Genomic DNA, 16,784 nt, shown 5'->3' with positions numbered 1-16,784 from the left:
CCGGGTGCCATCATCAGAAAGCACCCGCTGCAACAGTTAGCATTACCCACCTCAGTATCATTCTTCGAGACCTCATCGACTGCATTGTCAGCACAGGCTGCAGCATTAGCATTACCCATCTCGGAAACATTCTTGGAGAATGCATTGCCATTGATGGTTTTGATTCCTTCGATGACAAAGGAAGAGCAGGGGCAGGGATGATACTTGGAGATTCGAACAGCTTTGTGGGTACGTCATACTCCAGATGCTGTAACACAGCTAGGGCTAGCTGATTGTAACCCTATGATTGAGTGATAAAAAATTAGTTACCCCCGCAAAAGAAAAAAGAAACCTATAACCCATCTTACCGACCTCCAGCTCCATCAGAAACACCTTCAGAGCTAGAGAGTTAGAAGCTATCTTCTTCAGTGTTTTGACTAAACAACATGGAAAATATTCCAACTTATCTAGAAAACACAAGACAGAACAAACTTTGCTGATGAAGAAAGGTCAGTCAGCTGATGGAGCTGCTGCGATTAATCAATCAGAATGGGCTACTGCCTTTCTCTGCTATCTCCAATTAATACAAATCATGATTCTCCACTTGGAACCGGCGTCAGCAGTCATCGACAATACACATAATGCTCATACTCACTACAACCGGGGTTGCTACACACTATCACAACCGCTACAGTTGACATTCCTACTGCTACCACCGACTAATCCCTGTTCCAAGCCAACTACTCCTTGTTCCGAGCCGCCCGGTCCTTCTTGTGCCCGCCAAGGATCCTGGAGATCTGCAGGCCCCTGCTAAACGCCTGGTTGAACAGCATCCGGGTCTGGAACTCCGACACAAATGGGAACCACGCCAGGAACGCGATCGGGGTGAAGAGCAGGAGCCCCATGATGATCTCATAGCCACGCGCCAGCGCTCGAATCGAGCCCCACAGCCCAACCTTCAGGATCGCCGACTTGCTGGCCTGCGCAACCTGTTGGTTCAAATATATGTGTTAAGACCACGGCAGTAGGGTGCAAAGAGATTCACCAAAAGTAGGAGGATCATGAGAGCTTACCAGGAGCAGGCCCCACCCTGTCGGCATGAAGGCAAGGATGCACACGAATATGTCCTGGACCGTCATGTGGGCGATAGCGATCAGGATTATCACAATGGAGATGAATGCAATGAATATCAGCCCCTTGATCAGCCGGAACACGAGCTGGAACTCCGCGCTGAATTTCCGCCTCCCAACCGACACACCCTGTATTAACAAGAATCAGTCAACAGTTTGAGGATGCCAAGTCTGTATAGCAGCTACACTGCTACAGGCTCCGACAAATTGCCTTTAGATGTTACTGATGCATGGACAATCAAATTGAGGACTGACGGTAAAATGAACAGGCGGTAGAGCTTGTTTACCTTCATCACCAGCAAAATTACAAAGATAACAACCCACGACAAGCAATAAACCTGAAAGGGAATTAAACAACGTTCGTGACCACAGTGTAAACACAGCTCTGATCAGATCCACATCATGTAAAACTGAATGAGCTCAGCAAATTACCAGCACGCTCTTGGTGTGTGTGGTGATATTCAGATGATAAACAAGCCCATACTGGTAGATAAAGAAGCGTGATGCGAGCACTATCTCTAGAATAGTGCCACGCTTTCCAGAATATTTAAGAGGCTCATGCTCCTTCTCCCACCACGACTCCCAGCTCTTCTCAGGTGACACACCGATACCCCCACGGTTGCTGATCCACTTGTTCCAGTCAGTCCAGTCATCAACAATCTTCTGCCACTCAAACCCGGAAGGGTTAAACAGAAACGGTGCAAAGAGCCAGGTGACAACCATAAACCACATGGAGAACGTGATGAAGATGTACGCAATCGCTCCTCGATACGACTGCCCAAAGATTTCAAACACGATAAGCAAAATCATCAATTCAATGCCCTTGACAAAGTGGCTCCGTGAGTACAGCCGATAGTTCTCAGCAAACTTCGCATGGAACACCACGAATCCGCGGCCAGTAGCTCTGTACTCTGCTCCTCCGTGGAGTAGCGTCTTCCCGTAGTAGTGGGTTTTGGTCCCAAGAGAGAATGTGAAGAAGACAGATGCTAACTGAAGCTGCATAAGCACAAAGTCGCTCAATGCAGTTCTGAATCCTCTCTCCAGGCCAATTTCCATCATCATAGGGAGTGCCATCAGGAACCCAAGCTGCACAAAGGACTGTGAAGCAAGAGCGACCTGGAGAGGATCGTTGTGTTTAAACTTTCTTCCAGTGGATAGTGCTTCATCAAGGCCACTGAGGACGAGATACAGGCGTCCATAGAGGAATACATACACGGTCCATACCGTAATCTGGAAAGGTAACAGAAAAACTGCAAAGGTTAGAATTAACCAATGGCTGAACAAAGTAAGAAAGTCCAGGGCAAAGACAGTACCATTGTGCTGAAGTAAAAGCCAATGGTAGTATAGTAGCATGACAGCATTCTGAAGAAATCAAAACGATGTCCAAGTCGGTAGATGTCACGGCTCACTGTTTGTTCCCCATTACCATATGCTATTTTCGCCTCAAATAGTGAAATTTGATTGAGACCAACGTCTCTTCCCTTGCCAACTTGCATGTACTCATGATGTGTAACATTTCCTTCACGCAAAGTTGAATTGAATCCTGTCATAGAAAAACCGGTGTTAGGCTATTAGCATAATATTTCTAGGAACCATACAGCTAGCAAAGATTTGATAGCATACCAGCAAATATGTCCTCACTAAGATTGATAATTTTAGATGCTTTGCTTACACCACCCCTTGTGAGGTGGAAAAGTCGGTCAAAGATATCAGGGTGACCATAATGAAATCGAACCCTGCAAATAATGTTCAGGGAAACAAATCACACAGAGGCGTTCTTTAAAATTTCTTTGGGAAAAAAGTATCAAGTTAGTAGTGAATAGTTATGCTGACAAAAGATACAAAACCAAGCAGCCCACTCGATGAATAAACAAAACCTAGCAGCACTTAATTGAAAACTACAATGAAGTTTCAGTAATTGCAGAATTAATAACTTCTGAATTTGTAGAAAGAAACATACAAAAAATGAGTAAATGGAAGTATTTAACTTATGAATGTCATGAACTATATTGTGATTCGAGTCATGTATCCATAAAATGCTGAGTTACCTCAAAGGATTGGCAAGTACACGTTGTCCGATTGTCACAAAACTCGTTTCTTGGTTTGACATGAACCAAGCAAGAGAAGAAACACTACAAAAGCAAGCATGAGATTATAAAAATAATAAGTATCCAAGTAGGGCAAGGCTACAGGTTACAAAATAATCATAATAATTTAAAGGGTGAAGGCTACAGGTTACAAAATAATCATAATAATTTAAAGGGTGAAGGGCCAGTCAGTAACATCTACCTGCCAGTGAATATGTGTTCTCTTACACCAAGTATTGATGGATGCCTCACACCATCGTGTTTCTTTGTAAACTCTTGCAGCAGATTTCTCATTTTCAGAGTCTCTTCCATATAATGCTCCTGTTGTGGAAGCACGACATAACTAATGGGCCAAAAAAAATACTAGCAGGATAAGAGCAACCAATGATGCATTACCTGATTCATGTCTATAGTTTGTAGGCCTTCCCCCCGAGTAAAAATTATCGCATGGTTCTGATTTTCTGGTTTTCCTTCACCCAATATAGCATTACCTGGAAGTTTTATCCTGTATATGTCCTACACAGCAAATGATGATGCAAGGTAAATAAGTTGATATCATTCGGCACCACTGAGGTAAGAAAATGCACCCCTTCCCTATAGGAACATTTATTGTGCCTCTATTACATTCTTCAGCATACCATGTATGTAAAAATATAATAGCTGGTTCCTTAGATTATTTCTTCTGTGTACTACATTTTTTTAGAAACATTCAAACATTGCAGCATGGTTAATCGGCTCAATGAACCTACAGCGACCTACATACATAGGTATTTATATATACCTCAATCGACACAAGCCAAAAGTAGAAAAAAATGTTTGGATGCGATTCGATAATGAGCATCTTAGTCTTACAGACTAACAGACCAATTGTTATTGTCATCGCAGAAAACAATTATGAAGGCAACTAAGTGGTTAGAAACATATACAGAATGATTATCTTAGGCATAATCAACATTGAATTAAAGGCCATTTCACGGTACCTGATCGAGTTTCTGACCAGGATCATCAGGCTTAGTTACAGCTGCCTTCACCAACGCTGAGTAGTAAACCTTTTCTATCTTTTTGCTCCTATCTTTGCTTGGCTCTTCAACTTCATCAATATAGGCAACCCGAAGTGATGGATAACTGAAAAATAAAGTTTGCTTTTCAATCAGTGATGAAGTGCAGAGTTTGAATACCGCTATACTAATAGAATGTAGTGCAGTACTCAATATTGAAAAAACTAAGAATGAAAATATTAAGTTGTATCATGGAATACCAGTGCTAGCATGTCAGACATAGCAGCATACAAAAAGACATCTTGTATACACTCATGGAAAACTGACAATTTTCTACATGTATAAGAAGTTGATAGGTGTAATACTTGTGCCCTGAGACAATCCTGCAACCTAACACAATTTTCTACTGTTTAACTACATATCATAATCCATTTCTGTGTGGAGTACTTCACAATATATTATGCCAGTTGTGACGCGCCAGGGAAAGGAATTAGAGGGCATCCAACTATTTAGGGTGAATTCAAGAAGTGAGGAGATGATATCCCAATGAAATGACTGGCGAGGAAAATTCATAATAATAATCTCTGCAGAGCTTTATTCTTGAATCAATACTTACGTTGTCATGAGTCTCAGAATATCCTGGGCACGATGATCGCCAGACCGTTTCTGGATACCATATTGCTGGCATGATACAACATATGTAAACTTCATGTCAGCTATAGCTTTGCATTGAGTCAATAATGGTGATTCATCAGATAATATGTCTGCAGCTCTGAAGCCTTCCATAAGATCTGAGGAAAGCAGGAAAACCAGTTAACATCTGCGTTCAGAATCACTGAATAAGTATACAAACTCAGTTACGTAGAAATACCATCATCTCTGGCCATATCAAGGAAAGACTGAAGCACCAAAGCTTGTCTGTAGTACATCATGCCTCTTACTGTAAGATTGTACAAATATTATTAAAGCAGACACAATACCAAACAAGAATTGTGCACATTAATGTTTTTCCAGTTCTAAGAGAAATATTTTTCGTCAAGGAAATATAGCGCCGAAGACAGGTGAGGCAAAGGGGGATACCAGTTCTCGTCAAAGTTTGGCCCCTATACGATGCCCAAAGGCGAAGCTCATCTTCCAATTGTTCAGTCTCACGGAGTTCATCTTCACCCTTGCACTGCACCCTTTCAAGGAAATTTTTCCATTCATCTGCAAAAGAGAGGAGAGGCAAGCATGAGTTTGATGTTCAGAAGACTAGATTACTAGGACAAGAGAATTCTTTTGACATTCATGGATGTACCAGGGTAGATTTTTTGCAGGTAGAAAAGAATAGAAACCCCATCCTCGTTCTGGTCTTCTAGTGCTTGTGAAGAGAAAAGAACGTCTTCTTTGTAGTAAGGAGTCAAGACACTACACAAGTTGTTCCGTCAATATGCGCCAAGTCAAAAGCTAATCCAGATCCAGTACACAATGAATCAACAAGCATAGTGCTCCTACAATATATCATAAATTTTAGAGAGAAGAAACACTTACGAGAAGGGCAGCATGTGCCTCACTTTTGGAGCAGGTGGCATCTCCATAAAAAGGGAATTAGCAAAGAAAGATATCCTCCTTCTAGCATCCAGGTTTGTAGGAACATCCATAGCAGATTCCTTCACTGTGAGCAGAAGGTACAGCCTTTTTATCTGAAACCAACAACATGAGCACGAATCTTAGAAGCTTGGCTTTAATATGGAGTGTTCAAACAAAAAAAAACAATCAGAAACATAACCTTTTCATGCCATGAATGTGATTCCTTTACAGGAAATTCAATAGCTTTAGTGAACAATTGTTCCTGTTCCTGTTGATCAAGTGGTGTAATTCCTTCATGTTTCCTGTTACTTCCACCGTGTACCGTTTCCAGTAGCCTGATCAAGAGTTACCAATACATGTAAGTAATGAAAAACAACACAAAGAACAACCAGGAACCTATAGCATGTGATTTCCAAAGAAATCGGTGCAACAACCTGTCATGTGGCTGATGGTAAATCATGCATAGAAAGTGAACTATTGCAAGTAACGTACGAACAAATCTATTAACTGGGAAGAATATACACCGTACAGGAAGTGAGCAATCACTAAGGGTAATATGTGCTGATGAGCCAGTTGCTTGCACACGTGTGCAGCATGTGTGCGTGTGCGCAACACCTTACTCTCTAAAAGGAAAGAAGGGCATTCTGCTAATTTTAAAGTATAATGGTACTTAGGTCTTTCACACACTGCGTTGTGTGTGCAATGCCCTATACTCTATAAATAGAAAAGGCCATGCTGCTAGTTTCTACAGTAAAATGATAGTAAGGCCTCTCACCCACTGAGTTGTTCATCCATTATATCCCTTGTAACCACCTCGAGCATATCCTGGAACAAAATGATGACCTGACCCCGGTCTTCTTTGTTATTCTTTTTCTGCACGGAAAGAATAAGAATTAGGTGACATACAAATTGATCATGAGCTGAACCATGATCACTAATTCTATACCAGTATGTCAAGCAGCTCGATAAACTTCTTGCTCAGGGTAGGTAGGTTACTCATGTTCAGCTCCTTTATCAGAGTTTCCTCTGCTATATGATCATCCACCGCTTTAAAAATCTTTTCTATGAAACTGAAATATATGCCATGAAGTTTGTTCAGAATAAAGAAGTCAATACTAAATCGCATTTAAGAATGACAATGTAGAACATACTCTCTTTCCCTTAGACCAACCACTAAAGCATATATGATGTTTTTGAATGAAGCATAGCATTCCTTGATAGCATAAGTAAAATATGGATCCGACTTCATCCTTTTCATTAGATCACGATCTTTTCCTCCACTGTCTGCAGCCATATCCAATGCTATTGGAATCTGAAATACAGTTAAGGAAATAAAATGAAACCATGCCACAATTCACCAAAATAACAAGGAGTTGAATGAGAATATGTACCTTGCTAGCGAGCAGGAAAGGTGGCCATTGGATTATATCCATTTCACGATCTTTGCAGTATGGAACAAGTAACAAGTCCTTCTCCCTGACCGAAAGACAATAAACAGATCAGTAAAAGTTCAAAGGAAGGCAGTCAAAATGTAAGGGTAGACATCAGACACCCGACCTATTATCTATCAAGTCTTCCTCGCGGAAGCTTGTGATAATTAGATTCCAAATCTGAGCAAATCTTGCAGCTATTTTCTCTTCTTTTTTGCCATCCTCGGGTTTCTAAAGTAACTTAAGCATGTCAGATGAGAGCATAGAAAAAATTAAGACATAAATGCTTTCTCATGGCAGATATCTACACCTAATGTTGACTCGCATAAGATGTCCAAATCAAGAAATATAGACCTGAGAAGGTTTACTGGAGAAAGTGGAGCGGAATCCTCTCCTCTTTGACTCATTTGGAATCAAGTGTTCATTGAAAGCCTCGGGCAAAGATTCGAAGCGAGATCTTAGCATTCCTAGGGTCCGTATCTGTTTTAGTGAAACCAACAACATACTCTGTAAGTTACTTTGTTCCCTTGTACAATAATCCACACAGGAGCACAATTGGATCCAGAAATACGGGTTTAGCTATGAACAGTTTCACATACTGACGCAGACCTAAAAGGACAAAGCTATTGAACAATGAAGTAGGATACTGGTCGGTTTTACTAACCTCACCAAGACGACGACATGCCCCATAGATACCACCAACTAACGTTGAGAAAATTGCATACCATATTTGGGTATCCATGAAATAGACCTGAACCATTAAACCGGGGAGAGTCAAAATAGGAAGAACAACTTGTTCTGTTCTATTACCTCCATTCTGAAATACAAGCCTTTTTAGAAAGCTAGTTTAGCTTTCTAAAAAGGCTTATATTTTTGAATGGATGCAGTAATTTCTAAGCAATGAAGAGGACAGACAGAATACATACAAGAATGATAGGAGCCCAAAGTGCAATGACAACACCAATATTGTTCTTTGCTGCAGACAAAAACAAAATTAAGTACATGTTAAAAAAAGATTTAAAAAACAGCATTTCGAGGGAGATATCATGTGGAGATGCCACTCAGGAGAGAGAGAGAGAGACCATGTGGAAAAAACTCATGCCACTGAAACGTTGTTATTGGTGTCTTCATTATATCTTTTGTTGGTTGCACAAGTGGCTTGATCTGCAGGTCAGGAATATGAGCAACCAATTTACTCCATAATACAAGCAAGAGTTCATCTACGAGTAATGGGGAACGATACAGGTTTCTTTTCCTAGCCCTAAAAACTTTAAAAGGACAAAATTTCCCTTGAAATGGCTAGCTATAGTTCGACAACATGTATAGAGTTTAATCACTTATGGACATGCAGGGACCTAGTAGAAATTATTGGCCTTTTGCTTTTAAAGGGGGCCTTTTCCTTCTCTCCTACAGAATGAAGGACCATCTTAGATCTTCCCTTCTTAGCTGGCTAGATAGCTTGTAGCTATCCCTTGGGCTACGCCCTTTGTACATCCCCTACCCCTATCTTGTAAATATTTTTTCTTACAAATAAAATTTAACTGTCGGGGCCTCCCCTACAGTTTTTACTTCAAAAAAAAGTTTATGTTGCTCTTGGACATGCATAGTTTTGACCTAAGTATGTCACTTGTGGACATGCAGGGACCTAAACATGCAGTCACGTATTTGAGTTCATCTTGCTCTTGGACATGCATAGTTTTGACCTAAGTATGTCACTTGTGGAAGATCTAAATGCCCAAGTTAAAGGAATTGCAGTGCAATTTTCTTTGCAAATACACGCCATGTGAAAACTAAGTTATGATGATCTCCTTTAATTGTCAGTTCTATGCTATTGATCTTAGGAGTTGGGTTTATGTAATTGCCAAAACATCTTACATATTCCACTCTAAGAATGCAGAAATATACTCAGATGCCAAGTCTAGCAAAATGTTGATGAAATCAGTTACGAGTAATACCTCCACGTAGAAGCTCACTACCAATTTTGTGGCCAAGAGAAGGACCCAGAACATTGAATACCTAGAAGAGCAACGATGCTTAGAAAGAGAATGTGAAAAGCTAATTCAGAAAGAATAACAAGTGCTTAGATGGGCAAACGTACTTGAAAAGGGAGAATGCGCCTTCATGCATTCCTCTGCCGACAAATAAGCGAGGCTGTAGAATGTTTTACATTTTAGCATAAAAGGGTGTCAAGAATCAACAGTTTCAATATAACTGCCAAAGGATAATTACCTGCGACCACCACATAATGAAAGTTATGACTTTAAGATTCGATCTCTCAAGAGCTCTCCTCAGGACGGGAAAAAGAAATAATGTGGCTGCCAGCATGTTTGGTGCTAAATATATCACAACAGCCAAGCCGAATAAGGATGACTGCTTCTGCCCATTACCGAACCAACTTTTGATTGTTCTAGCAACACCACCAGGATTCTCCAAGGCGTATGCGTAAGTTACTGGTAAAACTACAACCCAAGCAGCTCCTGATAGTAATTTTAAGATATACCGAAGTTTAACAGCGAAAGACATGCTCTTTCTTGCTTTCCAGCTCAACACAATGTCCAGAATTGCTGCATCAAAATACAATTATTAAACCTAACCAGTGATAAATAATGTATAATGAGTACAAACAATATTAGATCCTGAACAACAACCATGCTCCTCCGATTTCATGCTACGAATATTATGTTCAGGAAAATAAAATCAAACTGAACAGAAGTACTTTCATCAAGCTTTGTTACAGGATATAGATCATGCACTTAATACTTTGGCTGCGATACCACTGCCTGTAGATCAGCAAAAGCTCATAATGTGCAGAACTTATGCTAGATTTAGGGTAAACGGCAAAGATAACCAGTCAAACTATTAGCAATAGACAGCTCCATCCCTTATAACATGAATATCTCGAGGCCTTCCTCCATATGGTATCTGCAGGTGTCCCCTTCAGTCCCATATTCAGATATTGTTACAAGAGCAGGATGTGGTAAGTTCCAGCTCTATTTTTTAAATGTGCATAAAATCCATGATATGTTGTATTTATGGATCTGACATCTACAGTTCGTTTGTAGTCTATCAGTAAAGTAAAGATGAAAAATAAAAATGCATTATTATGTTATTGTCCCAATTGGTTAGCACATTAAGCATATTACTAATAGAGCAGCCACTGACTTGGAAGTATATATATATATAGGAGCTCTGACAAAAATATTTTTTATCTAGCAGATATGCTTGGTGCAAGTACATTTAGATGAACTCAGACTTTGGATTCGCCATTTAATCTCCTACCAGAAGCACCAAGACCTCCAAGCATTGTTGGATTGTGTTCTCTGAATAGTAAAGATTGAAGGATAAAAATGGTGGAAGACATCTCAGCATGGGTACTACATAAGCATAGTTATAGACGGGTGTACTAGTACCTTTTAGTTTGGATATCTTTGAGTATTGACGTAAGCTCTACTTAGGAATTATAACATCTTTTAGTCATGTGCTGTAATATTTACATTTGAATGAGAGTAATATCAGTTTAGCTGGCTTGACAAAATTTGTAATGAGATAATTATCTCATCTTTTTAATCATATGGTGTAATATTTTACATTTGAATGAAAGGAAGCAATATCTGTTTAGCTAGCTTGAGGAACTCTGTAATAAAATCATAACTTCTCTTCACCTTGCACCCACACAGGCGCGGCGTGCCACCACGCCCCACCGTCCTAGTCAAAATTAATATCATGCGTAACCCTCAAGCTATTGGGTGGTTTTGCAATCTGATAAGTAACATGAGGTGTACATAACAAAGGCAGCTACAAAAAAAGATTAATGTGCATACAACCAATAATACTGGGAGGTAGGGTGGGGGAGGGGTATTATTGGCGTATTGCCAACATACCTTGACCAAATTTTATTACTGCAGCTGTTATAAATATGCTCAAAACCTGTTTGAACACTCCTGCATCAAAGACATCACTTGGTGTGCCACCATTCCAAGCAATTATGACCATGGCCTGAGTAGAAGAGAAAACAGATAAAAATAAATTCATGTCACCATATGTGTGTGGATAAGGAAACAAATAACACCAAAAGTGTAATTGCAAGAACAGGCCCAAGACGAAGGTGGGAAATCACAATAAACCTGTAAAGATAAAATTAAGAAGCTCCACATCCTGTCAAAGCTACGAAAAATGTGCCAAAATGACCGTATCTCAACAAAGTTGACTTTTCCCATCCATTGGTCACTACCAGCTGGTATGTTCTCCTGGAATAGAACAAGAAATATAAATAACACAAGAGACTGAAGAAATAAACTGAAACTTTTATTTGACTTTATTGCAAGGCAAATCTATAAATAAATTTTAACTAACAGAAGTTTTCTCTAAACTCATCTGAAGATTACAAAACACATAACCCAGCAAAATTGTCTCGGTTAGTCGGTTGTGCTGCATAAAAAATATCTACCCCTGCACTCAACTTACAATCATTTGGATGGGAACAGAAGCTTATCATAGGCCAAGAATCTTTGGAGGTTGGGAAAAATAGAGAAGGGTTATAAACAGGTACCTTAAATCTACCATCATACTCATTCTTGCACAATAAAAAAAATGTATCATCTCACGAACTAAACTATGCGGTATGGTATCAAATGTTATGTTTTCTATCAGACAGTTAAATGCATGCATGTTTCCCAAATCACACTATTAAGTTGTTTATTTGAATGTTAGTAGAGGTACTTGATCTCTATGTAAGTAAGCTACATCCATATCAGTGGACTTACTCCACTCATTTGATCACGAGGAGCAAGAGCAAAGTTCGGAGTCTTGAAAAAATCAGCATCAGCTCTCATAGGCCATCCTAGTCGGAAACAATCTCTTGACCTGATAAGCAATGTAAAAAAAATGTATGGGTTTCGAAATATAACTGGTTCAAAATATTGCAAGAAAATATCAAATTACGCTGTATTTACCAAAAGTACTCGTTGAGATCATCATAATTTCTCCAATGTGAGTGTTTTGATTTTATTGTCTTGCTCCGTTCAGCTTCCTATGTAGAAATTCCAAGGGATATAAGTTGAATCTTGAATGTGCTTGAAACTAATAGTACATGAAAATGAAAATGAAGAAACCTTACCATCTCTATAATTTTGTAAATTGGAGTGACAACTAACTTAAGGAAGGCTTCTTCTGTACCACCATAGGCTGGTTTAACATTTTCACCAGTTGTTGGGCTCACATTTCCAGCCAACATACCATATAATTCAAAAGCCATCTGCAACGAAATAAAAGAAAAGGCACTAACATCACTTGCCACAAATCACCTCTTCGCAAGAGCTAAGGTCTACACCTACAGCAATGTTCATCTTCTTTTACCTATCATGTCCATGAACACGTCACTGTTGTTAAAAGATGAGGAAGTGTAACACAGCAACAAAATCATCTTTGCCAGCAAAGAAATACCCCCTCCGTCCCAAATTAACTTGCTCGACTTTGTCTAGATACGGAAGTATATAGACGCATTTTAGTTATAGATACATCCATATCTAGAAAAAAGTTGAGCAAGTTATTTTGGGATGGAGGGAGTATAATGTATTAACCATAACATTTTGCTCATTTAAAATGGCCCAGCATACTAAGAGGCACGCCTAAAAGAAACAGGAATGTGCAAACATAGGGATTGTTTGAACTTTCTTGCTTAGTACCTTAGTGTGTACAGGATTACCTTGGAAAGAACTAATATATGCTATCATGTAAACAACAGTGTTTGATGCTTTAGTGCTAAGAACATGCATTATGCGGCCAAGCTGTCAAGGACTTCTCACCTTGACAGTCTTAGCTAGTGGCTACTGAATAATCAGTGGAGCCATGCACGTAGAAACCACACTTTACCTAATATTGTACTGACATAGTTTGTAGCTAAACTACGGTTTCACGAGAGAGAGGGAGAGAGAGAGAGAGAGAGAGAGAGAGAGAGAGAGAGAGAGAGAGAGAGAGAGAGAGGCGGAGAGAGACAGAGAGAGAGATTGCTTGTCTTAATTGTAAGTTTTGCGGGCAAGTCTTTATGCCTAAGATAAGTCACACTCAACAAATACTTTCCCATATACGGAAGTGAATGGAATGTGACTCCTCACAAGATGCCAACCAATTTGTGCAGGTTAGATTTATACAAGGTGTGTTTCATTTGAGCCCAAGCTTGTCCTACCAAATATTCATGGTTTTGCTTACCCATGAGTTGGCTAATGTTGGGATGAAAAATGTAATATAGTGGGCAAAGGGCCATTGGCATGTCGCAACCATCCAAACAAATACCAAACTTTTCGTCATGACCAAAAAATTGGTAGGGTACATTTTGGCAACAATAAAAACCTACACAGATAGTTTTACTATCCTTTGTGACTTTTCGTCATGACCAAAAAATTGGTAGGGTACATTTTGGCAACAATAAAAACCTACACAGATAGTTTTACTATCCTTTGTGTCAATATTTCTGTAACCAGAAAACCAGATTGAGACATTGAACTCCTTTAAGAGTTAAAAACTCAGCTCGCTGGACCATTATACAGATCACGTGTTACTTAGACAAACAAGGAAGGAATTGGCCATACATGGTGATAGATGTAGCAAAGACACTCTGGCATAAATCTCAAATTAGCCGCCTCGCCCCAGATGAGCAGATAAAGTCCCATGTAGAGAAGCTTACGTTGTTGTACTTCTTGTTGAATAGTCGGCAGCCTAGAAAAATAATGATCAACTAATTAGTGAACCAAAGTACCATGAAGAGCTTATAACTGCATGCCTGGGCTAAATCACATAATCATGACTAACATCTAAAATTTACACTGAAGATCAAACATCGTACCATAAGCTGCTTTTGCGGCCAAGGTACTTGCACCATCTCTTGTAGTTTTTAAAGAGCTTCTTCATAACTATATCCAGCGCATGATCATCTAACTGAAAATATTACCAAAAGGAAGTGAGTAAACAAAATCATTACACAAGGATTCATGTGCACACACCTCTCGCACGTGTATTTTGCGAAAGCCAATACCTTTGGTTGTTGCTCAGGTTTGGAAAGCTGCCTTATATGCACGTTGGCAAGCAAGAGTATGAGATGCTCTCTTTGATTGGATACATTATCTTTCTGCAGCAAAAGTGATGGTTGAAGTTAGAGAACATGTATCAGCAGTGGTGGAGTTTTGTTGACGCCAGAGCTCACGAACAGATCATCAACATGAATACATCTGATATGAAAGTGGTGGGTAACCTGGAAGCCAAACATAGCTTGAAGCCAATCAAGAAGATCTGCATTAGCCTTCTTTTCATGGTCCTTGGGCCATGGCAGACCCCTTGTATTACGAAGAGCGTGAAAAGCGACTTGTATCTACATATAAGAATCAAACATGGTATAAGTCGTATTGTTATCATCTCAACATCTCTCCAAAGTATGAGACGAAGATCAGAATGGGAACCTCGGGATATTGCATAACAGCCTGATGCGCGCTGTCAGGATCGAGCGGGAGGATATTGAAAGGGAGATAGAGCTTTTTCTTCTCCTCAACTAATTTATTAGTTTCCTCAATCTGCAACAATTACAACAGGGGAATGAATGGCAGTTGTATTTTTGGTTGTCGTTGAGGAAACGACACAAACCAAAACAAAACAAATGCAACGTGACAAAAGAAACAAAATGCTGAACAAGCTAAGAATCCAGCATAGGATAGGAGCAACAGAGAAGTAGGGCTCACCGATTGATCAAGTTCTATCTTCTGCGAAACATTGACGGCCTTGAGGACCTCAAACAAGACGGCTGCAGTCTGGTACGCCTTTGTGAGCTGAGCGCTGAGCAAGCAAATTAAGCGGGTGAGCCAAGACACAAGTCAGCATCAGCAGCATGTGGACACATAGAAGGAAAAAAAGATTGCACTCACCGGTCAGCTTTATCAGCGGCGTTCTGAAGCGCCTGGATGTACTTCTTGTAGTAGTGCTGGTAGAAGCTCTGCATTTCGCGCGCATCGCTCTGTTTCACCCGCCCCTTCAACGTGGGGTCGTTCTCCTGAGGAAGCAGGTAGCTAAAAGGTGAAGCATACGGTAAAGCATTTAATATGCCACTTGGATTAATCGTCCAGTTATTATTGAGGTAGAACAGCCTATACAAATTAATTCAAGCTACAACGGGACATTGTAGCTACGGTAACAAATTTCCATCGCGAGGCACACATGCATGCACGCACGGGTACGTACCCTTTCGAGCCTCTGCAGGAGCGCGGTCTTGAACTGGCGAACTCCGCGTCCGCTGGAGGTGGGATCGAGGCGATGGGCCTTCTCGAAGGCGTAGAAGCGACCTGCGCACGACATCCATTCGTTATTCTTGGGTGAGGCAGCAGAGCAAGTAGTAGTACTAGTATGTACTTTGTGGTGCAGGTAGGGCCCTCCAAATAAGTCAACTACTATTAGTGGCAGTAAGAAAAGATAGTGGTCAGTTGTAGGGTTTATAGGGAATTATGGTCACTCCAAATTAGTTAAGTATTATTAGTTAGTGTGGTGTATGAGAAGGATAGTAGTAGCAGTTTGTAGGGCATCTAGGGATTTCTTTTTTTAGATCAAGGGGATCTAGGGAGTTACGGTCACTCCAAATTAGTAAACTATTATTAGTGTGGTGTATAAGAAATATAGTACAAGTAGTTTGTAGGGCATCTAGGGATTTCTTATTTTAGATCAAGGGAATCTAGGGAATTATGGTCACTCCAACTTAGTTAACTATGATAGTCCTAGTACTCACTCATGTGAGTCGTCGTCCGGTAAGGTAGAGTATAATACTAGTACTGTACTATAATACGGTGCTAGTTCCCTTGGTAACTAGTACTAGCAGTAAACAAAAGAGGAAGAGTGGAGAAGCAAAGCAAAGCAAGAGGAAGCATACATAGGTAGGCGACGCGCGGGTTGCTCCCCTCGACCTCGTTGGCGACGCGGAGGATGGGCGCGATCTCGACGAGCGAGGAGGGGACGACCTCGCTGTCGAAGATGGACTCGCCGAGGTTCCCCGCGGTCTGGGTGCGCAGGATCCTCCTGCCGCCGCCGCCGGGGGCCGGGGAGGCCGAGGCGTCCCCGCTCCCGCCCCCGCCGCCGCCGGGGCCCGTCCGCCTCCCGGACGAGGACGCCATGCGGTGCTGCTGCTGCTTCTAGGTGCAGCCCGAGGGTTGGTCGCCTAGCATGCCAATGGCGGGCGCTCCGGCGGTGGCGAAACCCTAGATCGATTGGATTTGGTTGGGGATGGGAGTGATGGTGGTGGGTGCAGCAGTGGAGAGCAGAGCAGCGCAGAGCTCCTCGTCTCGAAGGGAATGAAAGGAAAGCGGAAAGGGAGAGCTGATCGATAATTCCGGCTCCGCTGCTTTACTTGCTTTTCATTTTCACACACCAAACTGACGGCTGACGGAAGGGAAACGGGGAAGAAATGGGTGAGACCAAGCTTTTCAATCCTTTTCCTTTAGTTTAGCTTCGTCATTTTTTCCATTATTAGCAGATGACTTGGCTACTGATGTCAGTACGGACTTTGCTCTTGGTCGTCCCACTTGTGATTACTATTATAAGCTGAGGATACGGCCATTGTCG

General features: G+C 40.9%; 1 protein-coding gene across 1 annotated transcript; it reads right to left on the bottom strand.

Moving 5' to 3' along the window:
* Window positions 1-451: 451 nt before the first annotated feature.
* On the bottom strand, window positions 452-16,336 carry LOC124666455 (callose synthase 3-like). Its single transcript, XM_047203791.1, has 42 exons — window positions 16,096-16,336; window positions 15,417-15,517; window positions 15,104-15,228; window positions 14,921-15,014; window positions 14,645-14,755; window positions 14,440-14,556; window positions 14,224-14,316; window positions 14,035-14,126; window positions 13,781-13,907; window positions 12,310-12,447; window positions 12,146-12,222; window positions 11,957-12,056; window positions 11,318-11,440; window positions 11,075-11,189; window positions 9,423-9,757; window positions 9,292-9,344; window positions 9,149-9,209; window positions 8,276-8,357; window positions 8,120-8,169; window positions 7,858-7,944; window positions 7,548-7,673; window positions 7,321-7,424; window positions 7,155-7,239; window positions 6,915-7,075; window positions 6,710-6,833; window positions 6,539-6,636; window positions 5,963-6,098; window positions 5,725-5,876; window positions 5,492-5,601; window positions 5,275-5,400; window positions 5,066-5,134; window positions 4,811-4,985; window positions 4,177-4,321; window positions 3,593-3,712; window positions 3,399-3,517; window positions 3,158-3,241; window positions 2,733-2,845; window positions 2,423-2,652; window positions 1,542-2,339; window positions 1,397-1,447; window positions 1,053-1,238; window positions 452-968 (listed from the first exon to the last, which is right to left on the bottom strand). The coding sequence occupies exons 1-42, from the start codon at window positions 16,334-16,336 to the stop codon at window positions 720-722; spliced, it is 5,883 nt and encodes a 1,960-aa protein (XP_047059747.1). The 3' UTR covers window positions 452-719.
* Window positions 16,337-16,784: the final 448 nt, after the last annotated feature.

Source organism: Lolium rigidum, chromosome 6 (assembly GCF_022539505.1).
Source record: "Lolium rigidum isolate FL_2022 chromosome 6, APGP_CSIRO_Lrig_0.1, whole genome shotgun sequence".
NCBI lineage: Eukaryota > Viridiplantae > Streptophyta > Magnoliopsida > Poales > Poaceae > Lolium > Lolium rigidum.
The sequence above is the reverse complement of the archived record's forward strand: the minus strand, read 5'-3'. Positions and strand labels throughout refer to the sequence as shown.